Below are 15,620 nucleotides of genomic sequence, written 5' to 3' on the forward strand. Positions count from 1 at the left end.
TAGACTACATAAACAGACACGTAAATTAATTAATACATAAATAAAGTACACATAACCAATAAATGAATAAATAAAATAAACGAGACACGGATGTGCCCCGGTTGAAAAGTAAGAAGCTCGACACAAATCAAGACCTGCGCGCCATCTATCGTGAAGTTCGGGAGTCAGATCATACTTGCGCTTAGGTTACTGAAGAGCGATAAGAGGCAAGGATCTTTCCCAGCCTCTTCTCGAGTCCCCCAAGGCCAACAGGATCAATTACATAAGACATGTTAAATTTGGCGAACACGAAAATGAAGAAGGAAAAATCAAATGTCTCTGTGATATATACCAATATTCATTTGGTATTACAAAATAATTAAATACTTGAAGAGAGAAAAAAAATCTAAAAGGTGAATTTGGGAATCTGTATATACTTGCTTCATCTTTCAGTGTCTTTTTTCCATTCATACAAAGTACGCCAAGAAAATGATTGCGTAACAGGACAGACCGGCTCTAAATCAGCGATGACACTCCTTGGGTGATGCTTTTCTCAGTCTGGTCCCTCACCTGCACTGGGCGTGGGGGAGGGGGAGATTGGCAGGGGCGGCGTGGGCGGTCGCCAAGGCAGGCGGAGCCATGGTGGGCTGGGTCTGGTGAAGGAGTACAAGCCGCCCACACAATAAACTGAATAGTGACATTTGAAAGACATGTGCACTCCAGTATTCTGATAATTAGACTTTTCAAGCTTTGCTGTACCTCAAGCATACAGCTCGTCATCCTGACAGGTTATCAAGATAACAATAAAGATGTGTCATTGTAAAATGTATTTTCGTTTGAGTGAGAGGATGTTTGCCCTGAGCACCATACAGGTCTACCCTGTCACAGTTCACGTAGTGGGGCAAGAGTGGTGGGAGAGCGTCCCTGTGGCATCGGCCAAAACGGGTGAGACAACACCAAAAATACTTCAGCGTATTGCACAAAATATAAAAAACAGGTTGAACTTTACAAAATTTCTCATAAATTCAGGGGATTATAATATTCAAAACCAGTTGTATATCAATTGTAATCATACAATATAAATCTTATAGTTTTGGGTTCATCACAACCAGCAGTTTCAACAGAAAATGGAATTTAAGTACGTTAGGCAAAGAAAATGGTTTCAACCAAGGGGTGACGTTGTCATTAGTCTACTCGATACTTGCTTGTAACTTGTTTGAATTTTTTCTTTCGTTTCAGTATAAAATAACTTTACAATCAATTCAACCCGATAACCAATACAAATAAATTAACCAAGAAATTCAAAGAATATAGACTGAGTCACGGGTAAGAATATATTTGGGATAACTCAAAAATCCAATGATGGGCCTATGGCCCTATTTCCATATTGAGGGCCTAAGAAACAAGTCTAATAAAATTGACCGAACTAGGTATGAATACAATTGCTAGTCAATTAACTATTTGAAAGAAATTTCCTACAAGTCCAAATAACCATTAAAATCGTATTAACTGTTGTTCATTCGTATTATACAATTTCTCAACTTCTAAATCTAAATATTTCTACGCTTTAACTAATTTCAAGATGGAGTATACTCGGGCATCTGTTATTAATTTTTTCAATGCCACATTGGAAAATTTACTCCATTTGACATTACATCTCAGTACTTTCAAATATAAACAAATTGTAAATTTGACATCACACTCTCTTTAAGCAAATACGGAGGGACCAAGCCACCTACCTACCAACTAATATTCCAAAGCGATCAACTGAATATTATATTGTTTGGTCACGTTTTACTGTGTTCATTAATATTTATATTTTTTGGGGAATTTGAAAATCTCCACAACAGCTACGTGGCAACCAAACCAAATTCACATAAAATAATCCTTAATATATTTTGTTCTGGCAATTCTATTCACATATGGGTGATAGTGGTGGGCGTTATATTAATCAATTTAAATACGAAAAAGGGTCATCGTAAAATCTACCCATTCAGTTGTTGCTCACTTGGCAACGAGGAATGGACGCGCAAAAACTCACACACACAATCACCCAAAAGGACCACAAGACCTCCATCAGCAGTACCCCATTTTTGTCCTCGTTTTCCGCAGACAGTGCCAAGTATGTGTATCAATTGCCAAATGGTCGCCTCGCACATTTTAAGTCCTTGGTAATATTCATTTTACATAACTCCTCTCACATGAAATAATAATAATAATAATGGTAAGAAATAGACAAATACCGTCCTTGTAATGAATGTCCATATTACGTCATTCCTCTCCAAGGGGAAAATAAACATAGACCTGGCGTCAGCCTGAAGACACTACGTCATTGATACGTCATCAAAGCGCGCGTCCTATCACGGTCGACTCGAGGCACATACGCGTTGCCTAAATACAAAAATCGGCAGATCTCTCCCTCTGAGCAGGTATACGTACGCCACAGATGACTCACGCATCCTGTTGTGTTTCCTGTAGACCCCCATTACCATTTCACGCTCACATATAAACGGGAGCTGTGCCACCATCACCCAATCTTGCTCAGTCCCTTCTCACCTTCATTCTTCACTCTTAGTGCTGTTTTCCATGTAATTTACAAATGTGCTAATGCATTTTACTAATGTGATAAATGTATGCGTGTGTGTGTGTGTGTATATATATATATATATATATATATATATATATATATATATATATATATATATATATATATATATATTATTGCAACGATCCAAAGCTACTCAGACGAGTCCATCGGAAACAATACCCGCAATTCACCGAATGTTTTATTTAGATTCTAAGAAAACATGTTTATTCAAGGACAACATGTAATGCCGTGCGCTGTAGTCGGAGCCCTTACATGCCTAAGTGCCGCCCCGGGGCAAAATGCCCCCCCCCCCGGCAAAGTTCTCATTGATGCACCCATCACCATCCCTAAGAAGCTTAGAGCCTGTTTTAGCTATTGGCTTGCGAAATAATAAAATGAATTTTAAAAATTGTATTTAATGTCCCTATTGCAGAAAGGACAAGGAGAAAATGTTTCATATACCATTGATTCTAACGCAAAATTTGTATATTACGGTAAAATATTCAGGGCTCCTTTGACCCTTTTCCATCATAATTGTTTTGTCAACTTTGTGGGCGGCATGTCCAGACTAGAACTGCCCTAAATGAGCCGCCCCAGGGCATATGACCCCCTGCTCACCCCCCCAATGTGGGGACCCTGGCTGTAGTAGTAGATTTAGTGGCCAGACTTACAAGTGTGAAGTACTGCATCTGTGAATAAGCTCTTGTGCGGAGCTGTGGGCCGCGAATTATATGAATACATTGTTGTATATCAAGAGTATACACTGTTGTCTATCAAGACTTCTGGCTAGAATTCCATAACAGTCAACTTTCTGAAAGATATTTTCGCGTTTTTTCCACTAAGTAAACTTAATATTCAATTTTGTTCATGTACATGCAAAGTATTTATCGAGTGGAATGCCTTTCGATTTCCCAAAAGGAGTTTCCACTCGAATAAAATGTCTGAATTTCTTCAACGGACGGCGACTTTCGAATTTCTCGAATATCGCAGATGCCACCAATAACTGCTTAACTCTTGGAATAAAGTCATAATCACGGGTCGTGTTTCATAAGGCGTCTCTGAACATGAATGAATAACACACACCACTAATTTATACTTGTCTGTTATAGAATTCAAAAGGGGACCACATTTATTTTTCAATTGCTCCTGCACAGTTGTTTTTTTAACAATGTTCTACCTACCCAACACATCTGCTATCAACAAGTAAAAGCACCTGGTATTGATAACATCAAATGTGACTTCTGGAGCATTCATTGTCGGTGAAAATGTTGCATGAGTGTTAGCTTCGCGAAGCATTTGCCAAACACGAAAGAACTTTCCCCCACAGTATCATACGCGGGGGCGAGGCTTCTGCTACACGGCCCGCCGCTTCCGCACACTGGCATGATACATGACCACATCTTTGTTGCCAGGCTCGACCCACCCACATCCCACCTCCCAGCCGATATGACGGTTACACCTCGATTCCGTCTCGACCGTGAAACGTGCAGGGAATTTCGGTGACTGCTATTTGTCGTACACCTCAAGTCGATAAAACCACGCGCCAGCAATCGTCGCCATCATGGTCGATACTGCCCAAGGTTGTCCGCCTGAAACGTCCTTATCATCCAGCCAACACCTCACCAAACCTGTCCCGCTTCACCCTTATTATAGATTCCTAACACTGGACCTCACCCGTACCCCATCCACTGCGTCATTCTCGTCTACCTTATCGCTACCGGTTTACACACTTATTCTCGAGTCCATAAGAACTCGTAACATATAACACCGTGCATACGCTTGTACAGTACGTGCAGTAGATCTTGCGTATCAAAAAGTCTATTGCATGTTATTTTTCTACAAAAATATAAATTATTGCAGAATCAAATCTGGAATGCCTCAACAAAATCCTAAAAGAGCGTACGGCGTTCATGAATTTAGAAGAAATAGTCTTGAGCCAGGTGAGAGAAATTAAAATGAATAACTAAACAAATACACTAGCAGGAGTCACTGTCTTCACAAACCCTTAAGGCTGAAATTTTGCATACAAACACCCAGCACGCATATAACTTGTTTGTAGTCGAGGTGCGTGCAACAATGCTTGAACACTCCTTACACCGCGTATTTGCACGCTGTGGTCCGGGTGCGTCTAGCCCCAGGCAATGTAGGACCGACGCTGAAAAGGAAGGTGAAATGTCGGGCACAATGAACGTTTGGGCAGCAGCACCTTTATTTTTCGTCTTATTTTCTTTTGTTATTCTCTAATTTGTTTTCTTTTACAGAAATATCTTTCATGTGGCGGGTTCGACATTCATTCAATCTCCTGTGAACTGCTGAGATGTCCTTTGCGTGACCCTCCTCTTCTTCCCCGTCTCTAGTTTCCTCCCACCTCCTGCCGACTCAGCCAACCGAGTACAACGTTGTGTTCCTTCACTCATATACGCAGACCCAATCACCCAAAACTGTAATCCCATTCACTACCTTCTGTGTCTATTCAGACATTACAAATATGTACAAGTCTTGGATATCTGCGTCAGTAAGTACAACCAAATGAAAATATGAGTAGGTAGTAACTTGAGCACATTTGTACTCGTTTTTAATGGTGTAGGAGGGGCAGGATCACTTGATGACGTCATGTCGGTGTAAGGCATTTAAACGTCAAATCCTTAACGGATTATCGCCCCCGCCTTTACCTGCGTCATAAAAGGGTTTGCCCTAAACACAGATAGGATGAGTTTTGGTATGACTAACGAAGCCAATGTTATGGTAATCATTTACACATATAATACTGCCAGTAGCTTTAGTGTTGGCAAACATTACGTATCCACTTTCATTATCATACTAGTGGGACGATCAAAAAGAAAGAGAGCATGACCTTGAAAAAGCAGCCAAGCGTCATCGCGTAACAGCTGCGCTTTGCGTCATGCAGCAACGCCACCAACGGGTTCATTCCTGGGTACACAAAACTTTCCTGTTGAATAATATCTACTTGCTGATTCAGTGGCAAGAGGCCAGCCCGCTCACTGTAAATTGCTATTCAGTCACAATAACTCCCCCTCACCCAAAATACCCGGTATAATATTTTATTACTATATTTATAATCATATTATTTGAAACCTTGGCGTCACCCACCCACCATCTCTCCATTCATGGGCTACAATGATCAGAGCTACTTTCTGGGGATCAAGTGTTCCTGTAACCAGAGCAGGTGCACTGGCAGGCGTGAGAACCCATGAAGGGAGGGGGGACACTGGCGGTAGCGGGCTGCCCGTTGGGCCTGTCCTTGCCCCGAGGGCGTGGCGTAGACGCCACCGGCATGTTACGCTTGATACACACACTCAGTGCCGGCCCAGTACTCTCATACACACGTATACATTACAGTACTATTGGGATGTCTGTAGTACTGCTACACCAGTGTGGGTAATACGTCAGTATTTCTATCCTGGGTCTTATACTGTCGCTACCAGGATATATCTTATCAATTTATTTTGGTCAGGTTAGTCTAGGATCGTATTCTTGCATAAAAGTTCTGGAGGGTGAATTCGCATACCATGACAATAGGTCTTGCCAAAGAGGGAAAGTTAATCATTCTCAAATATCTCCTACACATCTTCCTCTATGATGCGACATTGTCCCCAATGATGGAAGCGCTGGTTATCAGCAAATACAACACCATCAAATGACACTTCATGTCCGTTATCTAAACAATACTTTCAAGCCCTTCATTCGTATCGCCCTAGCTGAATAAAAATGCCTGGCGGCAACTCTTAAATAACCCTTATAATTAAATAATAATGAAAATAAGGCTACAATTTTCTCTGTCCATAAATTGGTAGCTTCCATATTCTACATAATTTCGATTACGAAAATCACTGAATAGAATTTAGAAATATTTGTAAGATGATTTTGTTTAAGTATTGAAGATATCCTTATGTTAGACATGCTAAAAAAAGAACAATCAGCATTGTGATATCCTGCACGAGAATGAATAAACCTATTGTGTGAGCTGTTACCAACCAGGGTGGCTATGTTGACCGTTACCCCACTTAATAACCACCAATCATTTCAAACGAAATAAGTACGAGCCTCCCGTCCTATTGCAGTCCCCGATCAAAGAGGACACTTGCATATGTTAGCTTACCAAATACACAGCAAAATCTCAACTGTTATAAAAAACTGTTTAGGATGAATCGTAGTATTCGCGATTTCTATGATCGAAAATATGGCATGCAGGAGGACCGTCCGTATTTGCAACTTCCGCGCTTACAATAATAAAAAACGTTCTAACTGGCAACTCTTAGACTCAACGAACTTCCCCCGTTTGAGTCCTTCGCGCATGCTCCGTGACGTCAGGCGGCAAGGCGCTCCCATGCCGGCTCGGCGAGGTTGGACAGGAGGAGGTGTGGGTGGGAGAGGAGGGCGGGAGTGAGAGAGAAGGTTGGATCGTGAGTACCTCCCACAAGGCACACAGGCCGTAAATGAACTTTTTAAGGATAATCCCTTGATTGCATGATACGTAAGCCTTTTGTTAACGAGTCCTGACCAGTATTTTCTTAAATACACAAGCACAAACAAAGGCTATCATACCTAAGCACCTCGCAAGGCGGGTATAGGCTGGAATATTGAAATAGAAATAAAATAATAACGATGTGGGTACCTGCATTCCTGCCACGATGGGGAGAACAGCTACAGGGGGTAAATCCCCCCTATGGGAACACTAAACTTGTTACCCCCTTTTCATTTTTTATAAATGTATCGGACACGCCAACGTTAGAGTTATCTTGTAAATCTATAACTAAAAGTTGGCAACCACTGCTCGAAGAATCTCCATCAGGTCCATGAACCACATAGAGAGCTATAGTCCCCCAATTAGGGTCTTAAACCAAAAGCTAATTGTAGTTCTTGGTTAATTAACGTTTTATTCATCGTAGAATTTGTCTCCAAGAGGCTAAAGACCAAAAATTCTTAATTATAGGATACAAGAAAAAACATAGTGAGAACTCCGGACTACATAACACTCTCCACAGGAAAGTACTAAACGCTGTTTGTGCCTCGACTGTATAGCTCTTATCCTTCCTCAGGGTACAATAACACCGAAGGGTACAGGGGAGGATCCGGCCGTAAACGGGCTTGACCCCGGATTTTCGGCGATGCTAAGGTCACACACACACACCTCTCATCACTACAACGCAAGAGCCTTTGCATACGAAATCAGCACAACCGCAGGAGAGACTGAAGGCGATGTCCAACATTTTCGAACGATCCTGACACGATCTAACATTATGCAAATGCAATCATCTGCATCCCATAGTAGTACTTAAAAGAACAATAATACTGAGTCAATATATAGTGTCAATAATACTAAGCGTGAAGAGACCACTTCAAATAACTCTTGTGGATGGTTTTAGAATATGCAGAGAAGGCGTCTCTGGGAACCGGATATCCTTTGATACGAAACAAGCAGGGCACCTTTCAAAGTATCCCATATAGAACATAATGTAAGTTAAAAATAACATACATAACACATTTTATCCTTCCAGGTAATAAAAAAAAATCTTAAGGTTTGTTGAGTAGTCTACAACTGGTCGAAGTGATCCTATGCTGCCCAGTTCCCGCGCATGGAGATTCCACGCTCCCGGTATCCGATACCTGGAGATACTGAAGTGAAGTCACACGCTCCCTCGGCGGCGTACTGGTAAACCTAAGGGACCTTTTGCGTTTGAAAACATATCTTCGCCGTGCCCTTCATAATACATGACCTGAAGAATATCATGTTTAGTCGTAAGAAACTTTCATAACGAGATCACTCGTCTTATCTGATAACCCGGCGTTTGGCACGGCCGAAAGGCAACAGACACCGCCAGCAATTTTAGTGCTTCTTTACACAAAATATAATTAAAAAGGTCGACACTTAGATTTTAAATATAATGTCTACCCTAAGTTAGAAGCCAAGTGGCTCTCTAGCAATAGCAAATGGGAAATAACCACAGGGATGAATCTGTCAGTCAGCCAGGTTCGACTGCTAGCGTCCAACATCCGTGGGTTGGCCAATGGTCAAAACATAAAAAATAAACAAACAATTGCACACAATTCTCTAACCCCTCAAAACTAATTAACACCATTAGGTATTTTGTTCTCGTTAATAATAGACGATTTGATTCAGCTTACAGGTGACCTCAAGGAACCAGGGGATAAGGCATCTCAGTCCCTCTGAGCCAGGAGGTAGGGCGCATACTCAAACGCACACGAATACGGAGCGACGTGTCATTTGACTCGCTCCTTTACTCGAAGCACCTTTTTGGCTTCAAGAAAGGGGGGGGGGGATAAGCCCACATAGTCGTGCTTGCGACCCCAGGGCACAAAGAACCCTTTGCTACACTCAAAGTACAGCGTAGGTACGTAAAGACTTGCATACATTGCAGACGGGACGGTTTGATTTAGCTTCCATTCTGTGCATACTGTACATAGTATGTGTATAACACACAATATATATATATATATATATATATATATATATATATATATATGTGTGTGTGTGTGTGTGTGTGTGTGTGTAGTTACAATGCTCACGGGCACATATCCAAAGGGAGCATGGAGGCTTCAGTGATTTTTAAGGACGAAAAATCCTTTGTCGCAGGGACAGAAATTAAACATGGAAACTAGGAACATAACATCCTTGTATCCAAAATGTACACTAGAACATTAAAACAAACAATAACAGTATCTATTTACATAGTTCTTGTAGTTATGAGATACTCAGGCCTCTACATCACCTCAAGGAGTCGGCACTTAGATACGAAGGACGATAATAATAATAATAATAATAACAATAGAAATAATAATAATAACAACAACAATGATAATTTCTTCGTACCCTCGCATACTCCGAGATTCACATCACTGCTCTGAAGGACAGCAAATATCAGTGAAGAGAAAGTTCCAACATAAAGGCATATTCTATGCACTAAAATCCTTGATGAGAAATATTTACTTCGCCATCCTATTTTTAAAAATGGGTTGTGTGATTGTAGCCACGCTTGTATCCCTTATCTAAATTTTTTTTAAATCTTACGACTTAAGCGATCGATGCCAGTGCATTCGACTCTTTCTAATACTTCTTCAAGACTGCAATTAGACTCGGCTATCACAACACTGAAGGTGCAGAACGCCCAGAAAATATAATAAATGTACATAAAATAATACATCCATAACCACATTAACCAAACAATACTCCTTACCTTGGATCTGAAAAAATACTACAAAGAGAATGGAAAGAAAGATAGGCGCACCCGCACGCGAGTGATCTGCATTAGAGCACCATATTCAGATCATAATTTAAAGAAAAAAATATCCAAAAACTACCGTATCCAGAAACTTTTATAAAAACTAGGGACCCGTTACCGTGCATGCATAGATGCAGACAAAACTCCCATGCACCCAGAGACGGGCTACACCACTACCACCAAGGCGAACAAGCACCCCCACGATATATATATTATATATATATATATATATATATATATATATAATGTCTGTATCGACCGTTACTTACTCAGACGTTACAATACCGTACGACCGCCCGCTCCGAGTCGTCATTCGCTCTTCCAGCTGCAATCTAAGGAAATTCAAAATCTATTAGGTGTGCAGCTGCGTGCTCACTATCTGGTGCAAACGCTCGAATACAATAAGACAACATGTTGGATGTTAATTACACGTGCTATTGTTTGTTGTTGTTGTCCCATGCACAACATAAATTGTGAGGATGTTTCGAGTATTAATATAGAATAGTGAAATGTATACGTTGTTATGTGGTTATACATTTTCAGGTGTGCATATGTATTCATACTTACATATATGTATCCTATGCACAAATATATATACATACACATATACCCTACACATGTACAACTAAGTCTGTTGAATTATTAATGCATGCACAAACATGGTGAATAACTGTATTCTGAAAGATCAATAACAATTTCTTGGTACACGTTTACACAAGCTTTGTCTATTCTCACATTTACTATCCTAAGCCTAAACTACCAGCATACATAAAACCAAAGACTCTAAAATAGCACTGCATGTACGTGTACTGTCCTTTTTAATTTTATATGTAAAGAAGTCGACATCTCAACACCCAGTTAAGCGATGACGTCATGACGTCGCTTCCCACAATGCAAAGCTACAATCTCTCCTCTTTCTTTTATTGTTTATTTCCTTTAATCTATATATATATTTTCAAAGCTAACATTATCCACTTTCAAAAATCTATTTTACAAAACAGAAGTTCTTATTTTCTGAGGTGTAACTTTAACAAACAAATTAAATCTTTCTCAGCAATTGTTCAGCGCGCGCCTGCATGGCTGCATGACTCATAAATTGACGTGTCAACAAGGAGTGCATGGCCCAAAACCAAACCAGTCGCTCTGGGCACCTGGTTATGTTTCGTTATCTAACCAACGCCAACATGAGCCAGTGTTATCTTGCCTACACGGAATCGTATAAAGACAGGCAGTGTGAATAATTTTTATCACTAAATTAATGGTTCATTTTAATAATAATAATAATAGTAATAAATGATGATAATAAAAATTATCCGACAATTGAAATGCAACGTCCTACTGCCCTTGAATCCAATGTGTCAGACATTTGGTTCTCATTAGTACACAATGAAAAATACACAAAAAGATCTAATACAAATTTAACCTGTTCTTTTAACTAGTCTAGACGATGGAGAAAATTATAAATATATTTCGGTTTTACAATCACACTTTTATCATGATAATCTACATTAATTGACATCTGCCGGTACGAGAGCAAACAACTGACAAAATATCACGCACCCTTATCGTGAAATACTGCACCCAACCAACGACCCCCTACGAAACGGGTCGTTTCTTCCCCTCAGCGTTCTAGAAGAGTCGACAGGTATTTGCGACCCCACCTCACTTCGTGATTTTGCCATCTGCTAAATAAAATTATCTGTCGTTTGCGATGACAAAATATACACTTGTATACATTCATTTATTCGAATTTCAAATAACGTAATGGTACACACGCCTGTTAATAATTCTGTTTCTGTGTTGTCTAAGAAAAGGTACGCCAGACTTGTTATCCGTTGGGTTACGAGCGCTAAGAATCTTTCCCCTTCGGTCGGAGGAAAACTAAAACAAAATAATATATATTTATATAAAGGCCTTGTTGTCAACTCGGAGGACCTTTTTCAGTTTTGCTTCATTTACACCTTCTCACTAGCCAGGCTAATGAACACACAAACTGTATGTACCAAGCTTTGCATGGGTAGCAAAGCTTGGTACATACGTTAAAACAGCACTAGTCAGCAGTTCAGCGAAAAAAGATGAATTTTGCCTGTCTTTATTTGATTTTTATTTCGGTTTTTCTAATGTCGGCTGGCCCGTGACTCAATGAATAAAAAAATAAATAAATAAAAATAAAATAAAATAGTCTGGCCTTAGTTGTGGCAACATATCCGAGGCTCTTGCCATATAGTATCTTCTTTAGCCCGCTAAGGGGTTAGTGGACTTGTTTAACTTTTGGGGAAACCCACCATTCCCTTTCCACCGCGATGTAAAGTGACAATTAATAATGTAGATATTAATGATGAGTGGTTACAGTTAAATCAATGTTAATGTTAATGTTATGCCTTAATTTTCTCACCCATGTTGTGCCGTTACGAGAGGTAACGGGGCTTTTTTATATGTCCGTGTATCCCCATGTTTACATATCTTTTTGTCGTAAGGCTCGTTTCCCCTCGGAAGAGGTTTCCAAGTTTGTTTTTCGTCATGTTTAATTTAAGTATGCTGCGAGCAGAAGCTTCGTCTGCTTAAGAATACTATCATTGTAAGTTGTCTGCAAGCTGTGCTGCAAGATAGCATCTCATTATTTGTACGATGTTCACTTAAAGAATTAGACTTAAGAAGGTGTGTAAGAACCGGTTACTGTGGGTCACCTCTAGGCGCCAGTCTTGGTCCGATCTAGAAAGATGTACACACCCCACGCCTAAGCAAACCATGTAAGTCTTAAAACTCTTTGTATTTGAGGTTTAGAGTATTCTAGTGCATCCTTTGTGATACCCTCTTCTTGGGTAGCCTTTAGCCTATAGTAATTATAGTACTTTTTACAGTTTTTCATCAAAACCAACGTATTATCGAACGATGGATCAGATCTGCATTAAATACGCATCAAATATCCCCGTGATTCTATAACCTTCAGTCCCAAGTCTGTCTACGTCACGGACGCTATGATGTTGAATACCTATTTCATCTCCGGAGTCCCAGTCGATTCCGGCATAATGAAAAAATGGTTCGATAGAAACGAACAGATGAAGAAAGCATAGGAATGAGGTGTCGGCCAGACCACGCCCTGCACGCCGTTGCCACGTCTAGATTCCCCTCGTCGTCACCACATGAACTTGATGTGTCGCCTTCCTGGCATAAGTGCATGTGTGTGCTTGGGTGTAGTGTAGCGCAAGCCAAAGTGTAGTGATCGTATCGGCGCGCGAGTGTGATGTGGCAGTCTTAGTGATCGTATCGGCGCGCGAGTGTGATGTGGCAGTCTTAGTGATCGTATCGGCGCGCGAGTGTGATGTGGCAGTCTTAGTGATCGTATCGGCGCGCGAGTGTGATGTGGCAACAACGTATGGTTGCCAAGCCCCAACAGTGTTTACATAACACCTCGTCGCAGAGCATGTGTTTTTCCTTTGAAGGCAAGCTACCTTGCCTAAATCCTGTCATATGTTAATATAAGCATGCGACTAATGTGCATTTTTAGATTGAACCAAATGTAGGGTTTAATCTGTTGTTGTCTACCTCAATAGTCGTATAGTTAGGAGTGTGGTAACGTACTCCGTGGTTTTCGATTAAGTTCGAGTTTTCCTTGTCTTCTTTATCATATTACTGTCTTGTCTCTCACTGTTTCTCTCACTTGGCAATATGTCTTCCAACCACAGTATAGATGAAGGACCCGTCTCTGGTAGGGTCAGAGTCCTCACGGCTGAAGGGCAAGAGGCTTTTCAGAGAGCGTCTGATCAGCATGAAGAGAGGGTAAAGGCGAGTAGAGAAGGAGTACAAGCCTTATTGGAAGAACCGAATCATGGTCCTTGGTTGTATGAGGCCCACGCTGTGTACCAGGATACTGTAAAAAGGTACCTGGAATTCTTAATGCGTGAACGTACTCCAGAAAGTCTGGCTCGTGCTGAATCAGTGAAGCACGAAGACAGGGATTTTCAGGCATCTTTTCGTCAGGTAATCAGTAACTATGCTTCCTCTTCCTCAGTTGAAGTCACGGAAGAGGAACACCACACTGAACCGTTTTTACAAGATGACCCGAAGTCCAATCAAGTTCCTTTATCCCTCGTCGACCACTCTGAGCGTTGTATGCCCCCTTCCATGAAGGGCAGTTCAAGAAGGTCGGTTAGGTCAGGTCGTTCCAGTAGCACCAGTGTTAGTGTTGCAAGGAAGCAACGAGCCAAGGTGGAGACCGCTCGTATCAGAGTTAAGTTTGCCGAACAGGAGGGTCAGCTTATGAAAGAGCAGGCTGAAATGCAGGCCAAGTTCAAACTTATGACACAGCAAAAGGAGTTGGAAGAAGCCGAAGCCGAACTTAGGCACTTAGGACCCGACGATGATTGGGAAACATGCAGTGACTGGGACCAATTAAAAGGTACAGTCGCTACCCGCACCCAACTATATGTGGAGCAACAGGGTGGTATAGTCGATGTTTCCGCTAGTCAGAAGGATCTGGTAGGCTTGAATCCTGAAAGCCCTGTTTTCAAGCCCTGTTCTGATTTCAGAGTTAACTCACAGCCTGCTAACAATGTTCCATTCAGTTTTGAACCTCGTATCGAAAAGGTAAAGGTGAGGTCTCTGCAACCTGCGCAGCAACCTGTTGCTAACCATGTTTCTTATGTGTCACCACCTGTAGTAAAACCTCCTCGTAGTGCATCTCCTAGATTGGGGACAACCTCCAATTCTGCCGATTTGAGCAAGTTCTTCTTGCGGAAGGATTTACTTCTTAGCAGGCTGTCTACGTTTGATGATACTGCGGAAGACTATGCTGTTTGGAAAGAGAGTTTCAAGGAAGTCGTGCAAGAGTTAGGCACCTCATGTAAGGAGGAAATAGACCTGTTAGTTAAGTACCTAGGTCCTGAGTCTAAAGAATGGGCCCGTACAACCAGAAACTCAAATGCCAAGAATCCAAACCTGGCGTGCAGTAGAATTTGGGAGCGCTTGGATGACAGGTTTGCTGCCCCTTCGATCATTGAGACTTCAATTAAAAAGAAGCTCGCCAACTTCTCTAGGATTTCACCTAGAGACACCTTAAGGTTATACGACCTGTGTGACATTCTGTATCAGATAGAAGCCTTGAAGGCTAACCCTGTATACAGTACACTGTTTGCATATTATGACGCCTCGTCAGGCATCAATCCCATTGTCGCAAAACTTCCACCCTGTATACAGAAAGCGTGGACTGGCAGAGCCATGAACTACAAGACTGCTCACGGTGTGCCGTACCCACCTTTCTCCTTCTTCATTGAGTTTGTGAAGGAGATGGCAAGGGTCGAGAATGATCCATGTTTCTCTTATCAAAGCCTTGGAGCCGATGGTTTTGTGAAACCAGAGAAGCCACCTCCCTCTAAGTTTCCTCAAGTACGTGTGAAGAAGACTGACACCATGTTGTCCAGTGGCAGTAAGTCGACCATGGGCGCTGACAGGTCTGTTGGCGCCGCTAGTCCTACCGAGCAAAGAAAGGCAGAAAAGGGAGATTTTTGCGTCTACCATGATGCCTACGTACACCATTTGGATTTCTGCAGGGCTTTTCGCACCATGTCAGTGAGCGAGAGGAAGGTTTTCTTAAACGATAAAGGAGTGTGCAACAGATGTTGCAAAGGTAACCATCCTCCTTCCAGCTGCAAAGAGAGAACTTTCTGCAAACTCTGTAAGGCCCATACTCATGTGACTGCCTTACATCACGACGAACCCAGGTCGATGAGGTGTTCGACTCAAGCGGTTACACTGCATGGTAGGGAGGTTGCTCAAGATAAAACACCTCGCTC

At 41.5% G+C, this 15,620-nt stretch overlaps 2 protein-coding genes across 3 annotated transcripts in view; one reads left to right on the forward strand and one right to left on the reverse strand.

The window, feature by feature from the left end:
- Positions 1–15,620, reverse strand: part of LOC143029613 (uncharacterized) — a 163,145-nt gene that overhangs the window by 131,184 nt on the left and 16,341 nt on the right. Inside the window, exon 2 of one of the 2 annotated variants that reach the window (XM_076192351.1) lies at positions 10,098–10,160. The exons of the other annotated variant lie outside the window; for it this stretch is intronic. Within the exon in view, the coding sequence (XP_076048466.1) occupies positions 10,098–10,160 (63 nt within the window). The remainder of the gene's footprint in view (positions 1–10,097; positions 10,161–15,620) is intronic. 2 annotated transcript variants of the gene reach the window in all.
- On the forward strand, positions 12,236–15,608 carry LOC143029518 (uncharacterized). The gene is made up of 3 exons (XM_076192173.1): positions 12,236–12,578; positions 12,690–15,548; positions 15,605–15,608. The coding sequence occupies exons 2-3, from the start codon at positions 13,498–13,500 to the stop codon at positions 15,606–15,608; spliced, it is 2,055 nt and encodes a 684-aa protein (XP_076048288.1). The 5' UTR covers positions 12,236–12,578; positions 12,690–13,497.

This window comes from Oratosquilla oratoria, chromosome 11, assembly GCF_046742065.1.
Source record: "Oratosquilla oratoria isolate Oo_2021 chromosome 11, ASM4674206v1, whole genome shotgun sequence".
NCBI classification, from domain to species: domain Eukaryota; kingdom Metazoa; phylum Arthropoda; class Malacostraca; order Stomatopoda; family Squillidae; genus Oratosquilla; species Oratosquilla oratoria.

Excerpts from the sequence above, each read along its gene's own strand:
- LOC143029518 (XM_076192173.1), top strand. The coding sequence starts at position 13,498 with ATGTCTTCCAACCACAGTATAGATGAAGGACCCGTCTCTGGTAGGGTC.